Source organism: Physeter macrocephalus, chromosome 9, assembly GCF_002837175.3.
Source record: "Physeter macrocephalus isolate SW-GA chromosome 9, ASM283717v5, whole genome shotgun sequence".
Lineage (NCBI taxonomy): Eukaryota > Metazoa > Chordata > Mammalia > Artiodactyla > Physeteridae > Physeter > Physeter macrocephalus.
The window spans coordinates 100,644,370-100,659,647 of NC_041222.1; the positions used below are offsets into that span (position 1 = coordinate 100,644,370).

General features: G+C 47.1%; 1 protein-coding gene and 1 long non-coding RNA gene across 3 annotated transcripts in view; one reads left to right on the forward strand and one right to left on the reverse strand.

Moving 5' to 3' along the window:
- The window catches only part of LOC129392429 (uncharacterized), a 14,171-nt gene extending 12,607 nt beyond the window's left edge, over positions 1-1,564 (reverse strand). The window contains exon 1 of one of the 2 annotated variants that reach the window (XR_008618295.1): positions 1,476-1,564. This is a non-coding gene — a long non-coding RNA (uncharacterized lncRNA). Of the gene's footprint in view, positions 1-1,084; positions 1,174-1,475 lie in introns of those variants that run through there. The other variant, XR_008618294.1, reaches the window with a different exon arrangement.
- A 243-nt stretch (positions 1,565-1,807) lies between these two features.
- The window catches only part of LOC102981942 (L-threonine 3-dehydrogenase, mitochondrial), a 21,367-nt gene continuing 7,896 nt past the window's right edge, over positions 1,808-15,278 (forward strand). Inside the window, exons 1-6 of the mRNA XM_055087352.1 lie at positions 1,808-1,883; positions 10,456-10,653; positions 12,167-12,209; positions 12,780-12,850; positions 14,404-14,553; positions 14,649-14,821. Of these exons, the coding sequence (XP_054943327.1) occupies positions 10,470-10,653; positions 12,167-12,209; positions 12,780-12,850; positions 14,404-14,553; positions 14,649-14,821 (621 nt within the window). The 5' untranslated portion in view covers positions 1,808-1,883; positions 10,456-10,469. The remainder of the gene's footprint in view (positions 1,884-10,455; positions 10,654-12,166; positions 12,210-12,779; positions 12,851-14,403; positions 14,554-14,648; positions 14,822-15,278) is intronic.

Here is a 15,278-nt window from a genome sequence, read left to right on the forward strand (position 1 = left end):
CAGTATCGTGCCCCTCCCCACCCCATGCTGGGGGGGGGGGGGGGGGGGGGGGGGGGGGCAGCAGTGGCCGCTGGCTTGATGTCTGCAACATCCTTTGCTTACTGATATGGCAGGTGACATTTTTCATCCACACCAGAAACCATGTCACCTTTCAGTCCCTTGGTAATCACGCCTTTTTCTTGCCCTGTCCTCAGGAGCAAAGGTTGAAGGCACGCTTCCTCCCCGTCCCCCCCCCCAAACAAGCAGCATCCTCAGTGGGTTGCTTCACCCTGAAACATCCCTGTCTGCAACCCACTCAAAGCAAGTTCAGTGCCATCTCCGACCTCACCACAATGTTGGAGGAAAACAAAAAATAACTCCTAATGATACGTTGTGGTGTATTAGAAAGGGCAGTGACCCAGTGCCTGGGGCAGCATTCCGGTCCCCCTGGCCTCTGGGGAAATCGCTTCACCTGTCTAGGTGGGGCTCCACCTCTTCCTCTGTCAAGTGGGCACAGTGGCCTTGATAATCTCCTAGGTCTCTTGAGAGGCTAAAAGTCTAATTAAAATTTGAAAATTCAAGTGCACTAGAGAGAGACCCATAACGAACATCATGTCATATGAGAAAAAGTTGAAGACATGGGGCCTTCTAAGAGTCTGTAAAACAGAAAGACATATTTCATAAAATCATGGATTCTTAATGTTGGAGGAGGCCTTAGAGCTGTTTTTCCAAACCCTAACGTGCACACGAACCACGTGGAGAGCCCCTTGAAATGCAGACTGTGATTTAGTAGGTCTGGGAGGGGGCTGTTTTCTCCAGGGACCACACTTGGAGGAGGACCAAGCCTCTAGGGTATATCCGTGGTTCTCACCATGACAGCTCATGGGGGTCACTTGGTTCTCACCTTGAAAGCACATGGGGATCACTCGAGAAGCTTAAAAAAAAACTTATGCCTGGGCTTCTGCCCCCCCTCCTTCCCCCGCCGACCAGATTCTGGTTTATTTGGGAGGTTCCTGAACTCCCCGGTGATTCTAATCTGCAGCCAAGTCTGAGGATCCACTCCCCTAGATCAGCGCTTCTCAACTTTAGCACAGATCATCATCACCTGGAGGGCTTGTTAAAACACAGCTCACAGGGCCCCAACGCAGAGATTCTGACTCAGCAGGTCCGGGGTGCAGCCTCAAATCTGCATTTCCAACAAGCTCCTAGGTGATGCTGACTACTGGTCCGGTGGCCTTGGAGGTCATCTAATTTCACAGCGATGTTTCCCATGTGGGAAACCAGGATGAAATGACCCTCTCAAGGTCTCTTTGTACCGTATCTCCTGACCCTGGTCCGGAGCTATTTCCCCTGCCAATCCTTCCAGCTTTCCCTTCGGCGTCCCGCATTCCTCCTCAAGTCCACTGCTGAGCCGCTAAACGCCAGCACCGACCGGTGCTCTGGGGCTCCGGGGGGGCCGGGCCCCTTGTGTTGGGAGGCCCTTGAGCTGTCCCCACCTGGACAGTCCCACGCGAAGACCTGCGGGCTGGCTCTGCCGCTGCCGGGGACGCCGCACGCTGGACTCGAAAGCGTCCCTCGCCTTCCGCGAGCTCTCCCGAAGATGGGTGGGAAGCGGAGCCCGCGTGAGGAGCGCGCGCCGCCAGGAACACTACTGGGACCCTCGGGGAGGGTTACCATGGCAACCGGCGCCCTCCCACGTGGTGATCCGACGCCCACGCCAGGGCGGTCCGGACAGAAGGGGATTGGTGCGCCGGGGGGCGGGTTTGCCCGCAGAGACTATAAAGGCGCAGCGCGCGCCGAGCTCAGGTTTCTGTTCGGAGCTCCCGGACTTCTGGCCACGTGCAGCTGCAGCTCCAGCTCCGGCGCCGCAGCAGAGCAGCATCTCTGGGCGGCTGCGTCGGAAGGTCAGTGCCCCCGCTGAACCGATCGGTGTGACGCGGCGCGGGGCTGGAGACCCAGCGCTCCCGGGCGCGAGCGGGGGTCCCCAGCAGTCGCCGCGGAGCTGGGAGGCCGGGGGAGGGCCGGGGCACTGCTGCCAGGGAATAGGGGTGGGAGCGGCTGTTCTCAGAAAACCGGTTTATCCAGCCATGCTGGGAGGCGGAGGCCGGAGACCCGCGTGCGGCCCAAGTCTCCGCGTCTTCTTGGGTTCCCTTTCCCGGGCCGGCGCGCGTAGGAGGGAGTATGGGGGCGCCCGCTCTGCGAAGCCAGATCTCCCTCTAACACCCTCTGTAGCTCACGCTGAGAGCTCCGGGATTTTTTTCCCCCGACCCTTTCTGGCTTTCGGATCAACCCCACATTAAGTCTAGACTTTACCAGCTGGTTGATGGAGTCTTTACACTGACTGAGCAGTTTGCTAAGCGCTTTTCTAAATTGCTTTTATTAAATCCTCCCAGCAGTCTAATGTGGTGGTCCGATCATTTTCCCCTTTCTAAGGATGGGGAAACTTGAGGTTTGGCGAGGTAGTGTACGCAGGCTCGCACGGCGAGGGGGGGCCGTGCCTGGCCTTGAACGCCCTCGGCTCCTGGGGAGCGGCGAGGGGGAGGAGCCGAGCTGTAGGGGAGGAGGGGCGGCGGGGAAGGTGCCCCTGCGCCGCCACGAGGATGTTTCCTCTTTGTCGTCTCTCTTAGGTACCTGATGTTATCTCTTCTCTTGAGGGAGAAGAGTGGGGGTGATGGCAGGAGGGTTTGAGACTCAACGGGCCTGGTTTGCAACCCCTCCTTTTGGTAATTAGTATCTGCCTGACCTTGGGCGGGTCAAAATTCCTCCTGCAAAATGGAGAGAAGATCCCAGCTTCAGAGTAACTCTGAGGCTTAAATAAGAGTTCAGGAAAGCGGGTGCTTCGTCAGCGCTCGGTAGTTGAGATGCCTGATTTTTCCTTGGGTCATTACTATGAAGAGGACACGTTTGCTTTTATGATTTAATGAACTGGAGGATGTAAAGCGGAGACTGCCTTGCAAATGTGTCTTATAAGCGTTATTAGCCCTTAGAAGAGTTATTAGTCCCCGGGGCCCGGAAGTTGTCAACTGGGCAGTGGCTGACCTTTGGTGAAAGCAGTTCCACTGGGTGCAGAGCAAGAGGCCCCACTTGGAGGGGCAGGGAACTCTCTGGAGATCCTTGAGATGGGAAGGAAAGGTAAAGGCTGGAGTAGAATAATAGGTTTCAGCAGGTTTATAAGCAGAGGGAAAAGAACCATTTAGGGGGTTCGGTGAGACAAGGGCTGGGGAGTTTGGACGGGACGGGGGTTTGATGGGTCTCTGGGGTGGCGTTGATCTCCACGGGGCGAATTTTCTAGCTCCTCAGTAGTATATATATGCACTGACCATTTCTTGGGGCTGGATTTTTTTTAAAATTTAAGTTGTGGCTTCAATTACATAACATAAAATTTACCATCTTAACCATTTTTAAGAGTACAGTTCAGTACTGTCAGGTATATTCACAGTGAATCTCTAGAACTTTTTTATCCTGCAAAACTGAAGCTATGCCTGTTAATTAAATACTCGTATCCCCTCCCCCTTTCTCCCACCCCTTGGCAACTACCTTTCTACTTCCTGTTTCTATGATTTTTTTTTGATTACTTTAGGTAACTGGTATAACTCATATGAATGGAATTATACTGTATTTGGCCTTTTTAAAAATATAAATTTATTTATTTTTGGCTGCATTGGGTCTTTGTTGCTGCGTGCGGCTTTCGGCGAGCGGGGGCTACTCTTCGTTGCGGTGCTCGGGCTTCTCATTGCTGTGGCTTCTCTTGTTGCAGAGCACAGGCTCTAGGCACGTGGGCTCAGTAGTTGTGGAGTACGGGCTCTAGAGCGCAGGCTCAGTAGTTATGGCGCACGGGCTTAGTTGCTCCGCGGCATGTGGGATCTTCCTGTACCAGGGGTAGAACCCGCGTCCCCCGCACTGGCAGGTGGATTCTTAACCACGGTGCCACCAGGGAAGCCCGCATTTGACCTTTTGTGACCAGTTCATTTGACTCAGCATAATGTCCTCCAGGTTCATCCATGTTGTTGCATGTGACGGGGTCTCCTATTTCAAGTCTGAATAATATGCCATTGTATGTATATACCACATTTTCTTTATCCATTCATCTGTTGGAGGCTGGATGCTTTTAGCTTCATGCTTAATGTGCTGGAGACATTACTTAATACATCTTTATTTACTGTCTCCGTGGCTGAGATGATTAGAGCTAGAAATTTGGGGAAGACACAAGACAGCAAGAATATTAAAGGAAATTGATGGTACATTCTCAGGGAAAAGGCCTATTTCGTTGGTTTTCAGTATTTCAAATTGGAGTTTCTTTTAATATTTCTGAAATAGAATTATCTGTCTTCAGAGCAATCACAATTGAATTAAGGTTTTTTCCCCAAGAAACAGAAGTAATGTTTTCTGACAACAGGGGACATTCTGTTTACTGTGGTGTAGACAAACCCCGGATAGTTCTTGGTTTCTTCTTCCTGCCTACCTGTTTGACATGGTGTTTGAGTTCTGGCATGTATCAGGCGCTGCTAGGAACTGCTCAGTGGGACACAGCTCCGTGGGAAATGCAGCCATACTGGCTCCTGGCGCCTAAAACCGACATGTCCAAAACCAAGCTTGTTTGTCTTCTTACCTCACCTGCTCCTCCAGAAAGCCCGTGCTTGCAGCAGCACAACTTGGAAGCCTGTGTTATTCTCCTCCATTCCTTCACAAGTTGCCCCACATCCAAGCAATCAAGGCCAGTTGGGCTCTGAGTCTGTATCTCTATCATCCCACTGTCTTCCTGACGCCGCTGCTTTCTTAGAGTTCTGCTGTGGTAGTTGCAGAAAGGGTAAATGCCAGGAGATGGGAAGAGTCATGTAACAGAGGCTTGGGCTGGGGAGATGCTCCATTATTTGAGGAATGTCTGTTGGCCTGTTTCTTTTTCATCCTTTGGAGTTAAAGTAAGCAAGGTGAGAAGGGGAGAAGGTCTATGGACTCTCATCTGATCTTCAGTCATCTTTGACGGTTCCCCTGTATAAGTTTAATAACTAGCTTGGCAAAGCAAGTTTTACTTTAGAACAGCTGTTCTCAAGTGTGATCTGGGGAGCCCTGGGGTTCCTTGAGACCTCTGTAGGGTCCATGAGGTCAAGGCTATTTTTAAAAAAATACTAAGCGACTGCCTTTTTCATTCTTTCTCTCTCAGGTGTATGGTGGAGTTTTCTAGAGGCCAAATGGCTTGTGATGAGCTTTTCCTCTGATGGCTAATGAGATGTGTGCTTGTGTACTCTTGTGTTTCTAGAGTCTTCTAAGGATAGTAGGCTTAGAGTATAAATATGTCCATTTTCAGAGATAAACTCTGTTTGTTCTTAGTACTTCTTTGCATTCTTACTAGCTACCTGCAGTTATAGGTGCTATCATCTCTGGGGCCTGTTTTCTTTTAATAAGTCATTACTTTAAAATCCCTAAATTGAGTCTTGTGGGTATATGGAAAAAGAACAAAAAGTTTATAGTCTTGATTTTAAAACTTTTCTAAAATTTTAAATGGTATAAAAATTCTTTTGAACTTAATATTTTATTCTAACATAAAAGGATATTAATTTATATATTTTTTATATTTAAGGATAGATCAATGGTTTAAAAAGGGGGGATATTAGAGGACTCGATTTTTTTCAACTCAAAGCTGTACCATGTGTATAAATGCTGAAAAAAAATGAAACGGCGACATAACAGAGTTCTCTGACTCATGAAAAGAGGAATTTACTCCAAATAAATGTGCAGAACTAAATAATACATGAAAATATGAAGGCTTTCGTCAAGTTTTACAGATGTCAGAAATTTACCTTATGTGTCTGATGCCACAGAACTTTTTTGAATAGTATTTTGGTCACAATAGCATTATTCTTAGACCAACCATTCATCATCTAAAGAAAAATAAAACGAATGAATTAAATGTAGATATGATGAGCTCTTTAAAAGCCAAAAATTATTTGTTACAGCTTTCCAAACTAGAAAAGAAAAAGCTATTAAGATAGGTTATCAAATTGCAGTGGCTGGAGAAACACACAATAAAGCCTTGTTTGGATGAAAAAGCATTGAAAGAAATAATAGCACTGCCACTTTCTAATACTACAGTAACTTGTCAAATTAAAGATTTAGCTGCAAACATGAAGACTAGTTTGGTATCTTGACAGAGAAGTGTATTTTTACCTTACAAATGGAAGAATTTGTAGTCGTGGCTGCACTTGCCATTTTGTTTGTATTTATCTGGTATCAGCGCCAAACCAATTATCAAAGAATAACTTTTTGGTGAACGTTTGACAGCAAACACAAATAGTGCCAAAGTATTCAGCGTGGAATAACTTTTTTGAATTTCATGGTTTATTCTGGAACAACTGTGTTGAATTTGCACTGACGGTGCACAAGTCACACCTGCTAAAAGTACTGGTGCCTTTGCAGGAGTCAAGGCGGTGGCACCACGTGGTACTAGAAGTCATGGTATTCTTCACTGCCATGTACTTTCAGTGAAAAATAAAATAAAAAATGGAAAGCTTTACTTAAGAATGCCCTTTATGAAGCAGTAAAAATGACTGATTTTATTAAATCTTGACCCCAGAGACATCTTTTTAACGTGTCATGTGGTAAGTGGATGTACTTGTTCCATATTGAAATATGATGGTTGTCTTGAGAGAAAGCATTTTGTGTGATTGAATTGTGAGCTGAACTGGTCCCTGTTTTTCATAGAGAACCATTTTTGCTTGAAAGAACGACTGACATGATGGTTATTCATACCTAGATAATCGGCATACATTTTCTAAAAAAATGAACCAAGTGAGCCTGCCGAGGTATTTGTTGCAAGTTAAGTTGTATCCACTACCATGAATTTGACAGCTTCCCAATACTTAGGAATTTTCTGATGAGATCAGTGATATCAACCACTATGACTTTTGGGTATTGTACAGTGAAGTGTGTTAACAGTTGGAAGCTCTGCATAACTCACTGAACCAATATTTTCCAACAAACAATGTATGAAATTACAAAACCACGCGGGAGTAAAAGATGTGTTCAAGGGACTTCCCTGGCGGACCAGTGGTTACGACTTTGCCTTCCAAGGCAGGGGGTGCAGGTTCAATCCCTGGTCCGGGAGCTAAGATTCCTGCATGCCTTGCAGCCAAAAAACCAAAACATAAAACAGAAGCAATATTTTAACAAATTCAATGAAGACTTTAAAAATGGTCCACATCAAAAAAAATCTTAAAAAAAAAAAAAAGATGTGTTCAAAGCATTAGATATACCAGTGGGTTTTAATGTAGCAGGTACAAAAGTTCACTGATAATGGCTTCAGATTCTACATTGCAACTAACCTTTAAGAAACTACCATGTGTTGAGTTTTGGATATCCAAGATGAGTATCCAGAATTATCTGAAAAGGCTTTCAAAATACAGCTTCCTTTCCCCACTACTTTGCTTTGAGTCTGGATTTTCTTCATTTACTTTAATCAAAGCAGCAGACAGATTGAGTTAGAAGCAGATGTGAGAATCCAGCTGTTTTCTATGAAGGAAAACATCAAAGAGACAAGTAAATGTAAAACAGTGCCACTCAGTAAATTTTTTGTTTTGGAAAATACAGTTATTTTCATAAAATATGTTTATTTTAACATGTTTATTGGTTTTAAATGAACTCATTTGGAGGTTAAATGTTTCTCGGTTTTGCTGTCTACTACAGCAAACATTGTTAGATAGACCCCACTTAAACAAAAGCTCTCTGTAGTCCCCAATTTTTAAGAGTGTAAGAGCCCAGAGGCCAGAAAATTTGAGAGCTGCTGCCTTATAAAAGTATTAAATTGAATTTGGCAGCGGCAAGATAATAATCTTGACTTGAAAAAGCTACATGCGGTAGATGGTTGGAGGGTTTTTTGGTTTTGTTTTTAATGTACATGCACTGCTAATCAAAGCAATCCCATTGTAGGGACAGTAGAGCTGCTTGACGGTTAAGAACTGGGTTCCCTGAGAAGGGTGGTGCTTGCCATGGTTAAATGCTATAATTCAGAAAGGCATTCACAGGCCTCTGGTCTGTCTTGAGCATCAGATGTTAGCTAGTAATAGCTGTGGAATAAGAGCCAACTCAAGCATGAATTGTCCACATTGTTAAACTAAAATACTTGATATTCAACTAGGAATTTGTGCCTCCTTCGTGCTTTCCCCTTCTGGGGAAAGAGAAGATGAACTGAGTCGTACGTATTTCACATCCCCGTTTCACGTCTTCAGGGTTTACCTTTTGCCAGACGCCAGTGTCTTCAACCTTTAAAAGAAAAACAAAACCCCAAATGTCTTCGCCTGTGGCCATCACTACTTTGCTTTTGGGAACTGAGAATTGTCTTTGAGTTTCAGATGTTCTGGTAAATCTGGCTGCTTCTTGGCTTCCTCGCCATCCTCTTGAACTTGCTGAAATAAGTGACTTTAAGAATCAAAGCTCTTACCTGGTCTCGGGGGTCAGCAGTGGCTGCAAAGATGGTTTGAAGGGATGATGGAAGGAAAAGCTTGGGTCTCTCCTATAGTGACCTCCCTTCCAATCCGGAGATGCGCCATCAGAAGGTTGTCTTCTGCTTGTTTGGGAAAGTTAGCTGGGATGCAGGACCTCAGGACCTTGGCGGGGTTGCGTCTTAGGCTGAGGACCTGATGGGCCAAGCCCCTGACCCGACAGACGCCATCGGGGCTCTGCCCGCCTTTTTTCGGTGTCCTCAAGAACAAGACCTCTGTGGCTCACAAAAGGATGTTCAAGCATAGGGTTTCAGCAGATTGTATTGCCCTTTTGCTTTCTATAATCTGGATTTTAGGGATTGCAGGAAAGCTTCTGACACCTCTGGCGGTTTTAACTTAGAATGACTGTTACCTACTCAAGGCACCGGGTTGAGTGTGATGCCAGGCTAAGTTCAGATCCTAAATGGGAAATGTCTCCAAGTGTGGTTTACTTTTTCTTGTTTTATGATGCAAAATATAAGATGGTTGAGATCTGGCCACTTCTTCGTGAGGGGGTTGGGCACTGGGGTCGCTCTGAAGGCTCATCCGCCAGTGCTGTTGGAAATCTGACAGCTGACGGAGGTGGAGGCCACGGGCAGTGCGCAGAGTGCATAAGGCCTGACCTTTGGGGGCAGGAAGGTCGCTGTTAGAACTGAGCAGCTCTGATCTGCTCTTGTGACATGCTTGCCTGGGTAAAGCTGACGAGGAAGGGGAGCTGGACTGCAATAAAATATACATGATCTGGGAACAGAGGAGAAAATGGCTTTTCTAAATGATCCTTCCTAAAGAGTTGGCAGTGAAACAGAAATTAGTCACAGCTTACTCAGTATTGCCGGGGGCCTTTTTACCTTAACTATCTGCTTTTCTAGTCTGGTTCATCCTAAACATAACATCTGAGTTAGCACGAGAGTCACAGGGCTCTGTGTTATTTAATCGGGGACCTGTTCGCACCTCGATGGTACGTGGACAGATGATTACAGTTGTGAAGATCTGAGGCCTTTGCGGGGCTCCATGATGTTCCTGGCGTGGACGGCTCTGTACACAGTAACCTCCGCTGTGACTTTAGATCCCAGTTGATGTCAGCACTGTGCGGCTCCAGTTCCAAACCTCGGCCAGTCTTTGTTTGCCTGCACTTTGCACCAGTGACGTTTATCCCCTTTTCACAGGGCTGGGCTCACGGCCGGCTCTTGACTGGCTTCCTGTCTGCGCAATCAGCAGCCTCTTTAGTTCGATTCATGAAGCCAGAACATGGCTTTGCTCGTGAGCTGGCGATCTTAGTGTTAGTTGTGGTTAAAGGGTTTGTGTTTTGAGGGGTCGGGAGGGTAAGCAGTTACATACTGAACTCTGCTTCTTTTGTTTGTTTTTTTTAATTTTATTGACATATAGTTGATTTACAGTGTTGTGTTAATTTCTGCTATACAGCAAAGTGACTCAGTTATACAGATATATATATTCTTTTTCATGTTCTTTTCCATTATGATTTGTCACAGGATATTGAATATAGTTCCCCGTGCTATACAGTAGGACCTTGTTCTTTATCCATCCTGTATATAATAGTTTGCCTCTGCTAATCTCAAACTCCCATTCCTTCCCTCCCCTACCCAGCCTCCCCACTTGGCAACTATTGATACAAGTCTGTTCTCTACGTCTGTGAGTCTGTTTTGTTTCGTAGATATGTTGATTAGTATCGTGTTTTAGATTCCACATATAAATGATATGTGGTATTTGTCTTTGTCTAGCTTACTTCGCTTAATATGGTAATGTCTAGGTCCATCCATGTTGCCGCAAATGGCATTATTTCATTCTTTTTGATGGTTGAGTAATATTCCAGTGTGTGTGTGTGTGTGTGTGTGTGTGTGTGTACACACACCCCACATCTTCTTTATCCATATTCATCTGTTGATGGACTCTTAGGTTCCATGTCTTGGCTAGTATAAATAGTGCTGCAGTGAACATTGGGGTGCATGTGTCTTTTCTCAACTCTGCTCCTTTGGTGTTACAGTGTCTGCAGAGATCATGCCGGTCGTTTGGATGCTGCGGCGGGTTGCCAGCCGGATGCTGCAGAGACCGGCCTGTGGCTGCCAGGCTCCTGTCCTGCCCGGCCGGTTTCTGGGCACCTCCCCTCAGCAGATTCCAGCGGATGCCCACTTCCACTCTACCTCGTTCTCTGAAGCAGACCAACCGCGCGTCTTAATTACAGGTTGGGTTTTTTTCTTTTTTCCACATTTGTGGCTTTGTTATTTTCCTTGTGTGGCGGTGTATTTATTTTTGGAATGTCTACCATGCCGCCAGGTAACACTTATGAATCAGAAACTCCCTTTCCCACTCCTGGCTCCCTCCGAAATAGCGCAAGTGCCCTGTCCTTATTTTTTGCCGCTGTTGCCAGGGCTTGGTTTCCCTGCCCAAATCTTTTATTGTCTGAAGGGAGGACCCGGGAGCCTGAAGAGGACCAAAAAGCTGCTGTGGGACTCAGTTCCCCTTTCCTGCTGGCAATGGCCCGGGAGCCAAGGTGTGTGGATAGAACGTGGCCTCTGGAATCAGGCGCACCTTTCCTTGGCCAGGCTTCTCAGGCCAGGCAGTTCCTGCACGTCTGTATGGAAGGGATAGGCAGGGCCTGCCCAGGGCCCGGGGAACTCCTCAGCGCCACCTCGTGACACTTGCGGCTCCCTGTGCACGGACTGGCTTGCTGACCCCTCTCCCCTCGTAGCCACCCGACACCTGGTTCTGTATCTGCTTACTGCAAACGTGACCGTCTGTCCGCAAGTCCTTCCAGCTGACTCAAGCCCACCTCTGATTTGACTGACATGTTTTATCGGCCTCTGTTTGCCAGAGTTTCATCCCTTGGCGTCACGTCCTTATCCTTCTTACATTCCTCAGTGTGTGTGTGTTTCTCTCACTGGCACCTCCTCCTCCCCTCCTGCCGTAACTGGGTTTCAAGGGAGGCCGGTTCCCTCTGCACTTACCGCCTGACTCTCCCAGCTTCTTGTCTGTGTGTTGTTTGATTCCTTTCTCCCTGCACCAACAAAGCATCTTCCAGGGCCCAGTGTTACGGGCAGTGGGCTGGTTTCAGTCCCATGTAAACACACGCTTACGGGAAATCCCACTCTCCATGTCTTCCTGCCTCTTAACTTTCTCCCAAATGGAATTTAGGGTTGTGTTGCCCTAAATGCGCTCCCAGACCCCTAGCTCTCCCATTTCCATCGATGGCATTTGTAAGCGTCCAAATTAAGATGCTGTAATACTCATCTATAATGTCCTTAGCAGCTCCTTGCCCATCCAGATATCTGCCCCTTTTTTCAGGTGACTTCTTGGTTTGTCCCTTCTTTCTTTCTCCCTTCCTATTCCTCACCAGGTCTAATGGAAGGAGGGTGCTCTGGATAATCCCAGCAGAGGTTGATATCTAACTATTATATCTAGCTTTGAGTGTTCTGGTACCCGTAGCAGATACTTTTCACAGCCCCTCAAATAACAAAGGCAAAGCTGGTGGTGAATTCCTGACCAGGAGGTGGTCCTGCTCTTCTGTGATTGTTCTCTTACCTGTACCCATCTCTGTCCTATAGCTCCGAGGAGGTAATTCAGTTCTATCAGGCCAACCTGGGGCTTTACCTAGTTAGCTAAGAGTGCCAGTAGAGTTTTATTCTATTATTACATACTGGGAATACTTGAATTGGTTAGATTTAGATGAAAGATTCACTTTTTTCTTCTTTATCCAGGGGGTCTTGGCCAGCTTGGAGTGGGGCTTGCTAGCTTTTTGAGGTAAGAGCTCGCAAAGTTTAAATTTAAATTCTGGGTTTTTCAGGGCTGTGTAAGTGACCGTTTGGAATGCATTCCATCGTGCCTCTTCATATCACAGACATTGTTTCAGGTCCTCGACTCAGCATCCCCCAAGCTGGTCCTTCGCCCTCTGCCTTTCCTAGGTTAGGCAAAGTAAGACCTGCCTCCCAGTAAATCACTTGGTTTTCAGATGTTTGGGAGCATAGGGACGTATTGTATGTGTAGAAACTGAAAAGGAACAGTGTGGGATTTGGAGAGTGGGATAAAAGGATAAGAGGAGAGAAGAACGGGAAGGGAAAGGGAGCAACTCGGGTCACTGGGAAGAAATTGGTGACAGATACCAGGATAATGGGCTGAGGTAGAAGCAGGAGATACAGCCCTGAGTGTGGCTGCAACTGCAGGGCTGTGAGTTGAGGACGAAGGGGGAAGGAAGGTGTGAAGAGGACGGATTTGGAGGCTGACGGGGCATGACAGTTCCCGTTGGAAAGACTGTTTTCATAGGACCTGTTATGTCCTCAGTGTACCCACTCGTGTGTTTGATTTTCCCATTAGGAAACGATTTGGGAAGGACAACGTGATTCTGTCTGACATTCGGAAGCCCCCTGAGCACGTCTTCCTTAGTGGTAAGAGGCTCACAGAGCAGGTAGAGAGGCAGCTCCCAGAATCGGTGTCACCGCTCATAACCAGGCTTGTGAATTAAAGAAAGAGGAGTATTGGAGGCACACTTGTGCCACTTAAAAATGTTTCATGGTTTTGTCCTCATTCGTTCTGTAAAACGCCTACGGTACAGCTACTGCTTGTGCAAGGGATCCAAGGACAGGAGAGTTCTTCAGACCTTGACATGAAGTTGTGGAATAGTATCTTTGGATATTATTTGGAGCAGTATCTGTGGAATAAAACTGATTCCTATCTTTCAGAGTTTTTAGTGAACTTAGCTCAGAGAGAAAGCAAACAAAAATCAAGTTCTGAAATGAGGAAAAGGAACTTTAAATTTTGGAGAAATTAATCCTCATATTTCAACGTGGACTTGTTCTTAAACTACTGTGCACACACAGAGACCCCAGACTCCTCTAGTCAGGTTGTCTACACCTCAGAGATGTTTTTATAGTTCTAGTCCTTCCTGGTTCTGTGTCAGCCTTTTGCTGTTTACCATGGGGAAGAGTGGTAATTCACTGAAAGTGGGGAAAATTGGCACAAAATCGGCTCTACCTCTAGCCTAACCAGGTGTGGCAAACTCTTAATTTATAGTTCTTTTATACCATGGTGGGTTTTTCGTTTTTGTAAACCCATTTCTCTGTTCCTTTAAAATATGCAACTTTTTTTTTTTTTTTTTTTTGGCTGCACCGCACGGCATGTGGGATCTTCCCCAACCAGGGATCGAACCCGTGCCCCCTGCACTGGAAGCACAGAGTCTTAACCACTGGACCACCAGGGAAGTCCTAAACTATGCAACTTTTTTTTTTTTTTTTTTTTTTAAAGGGAACGCTATTTATTTATTTATTTTTCGCTGTGTTGGGTCTTCGTTGCTGTGCGAGGGCTTTCTCTAGTTGCGGCGAGCGGGGGCCACTCTTCATCGCGGTGCGCAGGCCTATCACTGTCGTAGCCTCTCTTGTTGCGGAGCACAGGCTCAGTAGTTGTGGCTCACGGGCCCAGTTGCTCCGCGGCATGTGGGATCTTCCCAGACCAGGGCTCGAACCCGTGTCCCCTGCATCGGCAGGCAGATTCTCAACCACTGCGCCACCAGGGAAACCCTATGCAACTTTTAAGCAGGGTGAAATCTCTGTGTGCCTATAGGTTTGGCAACTCAAGCCAGTTGCCTGGTCATTACTCCAGTTCTTAATTTTATTCTGTTTGATACTGGCAAGCTACTTAACCTCGCTATGCCTCAGTTTCCTCATCAACAAAATATCCGCCTCGAAGGCTGTGAGAGTTAAATATACAGAAAGCCCTTAGAACAGCACCCAGCAGGTGTATGTCCTGTATAAGCATTAGCTGCTGTTAGCCGTGGGGTGGCTGGGATTCGTTATTCTCCATAAAGAAGATGCTGGGGAGTGTCCAAGTTGTTGCTACCAAGTCGGTACCAATGGAATTCAAAGTCAGCAGAGGACGGGAAAAGATCTGTTGAGCTTTTCAAGCCCGGAACTCTTTTACTTCCTGGTTTCACTGCTCCTTGCAGGCCCGTTTATTTATTCCGACATCCTGGATTACAAGAATCTGCGGGAGATCGTGGTGAACAACCGTGTCACCTGGCTGTTTCATTACAGCGCCCTGCTCAGTGCAGTGGGAGAAGCAAACGTGTCCCTGGCCAGAGCTGTGAACATCACTGGTGAGTCTCTGGATCTTGCCCCAGGTGACCCGTCTGCCAGATTTCCCAGTTCTTTGGGAAGAGGTTTCCCAGTTTACGACATCTGCTTGTTTCAGGACTGCACAACGTCCTGGACGTCGCCGAGGAGCACGGTCTGCGATTGTTTGTGCCAAGCACCATCGGGGCGTTTGGACCTACTTCTCCGCGGAACCCAACCCCCGATCTCTGTATCCAGAGACCCAGGACTATCTACGGGGTGTCCAAGGTCCACGCAGAGCTCATGGGCGAGGTAAGCATCACTTGGCAAGATGACTCAGTGTTTCCTTTTCTATTTCTGCCTCAAACACCTGCTGGTTCATCCTTGGAGGAGACTCTCTCCCTCCCTTAATCTCTGCCCCCAGAAATGCTCGGGGACTGAGTGTGTTTGCCGAGTGGTCAGTACCGACAGCTCCAGAGGAATCCTCAATCCTGTGCTAACACAACACTTCGTACACGCCCCTCGAATGGCACCCCGTCTTTCATTTGCTGCCCATCTTATTTGTACTGCACTGTTCTTTCAGGTTCCCGATAATTGGTAGTTATCAGAGGTAATTTTAAAATAAACTCAGACTTCTTTTTTTTTTTTTTTTGCGGTACGCGGGCCTCTCACTGCTGTGGCCTCTCCCGTTGCGGGGCACAGGCTCCGGACGCGCAGGCCCAGCGGCCACGGCTCACGGGCCCAGCCGCTCCGCGGCATGTGGGATCCG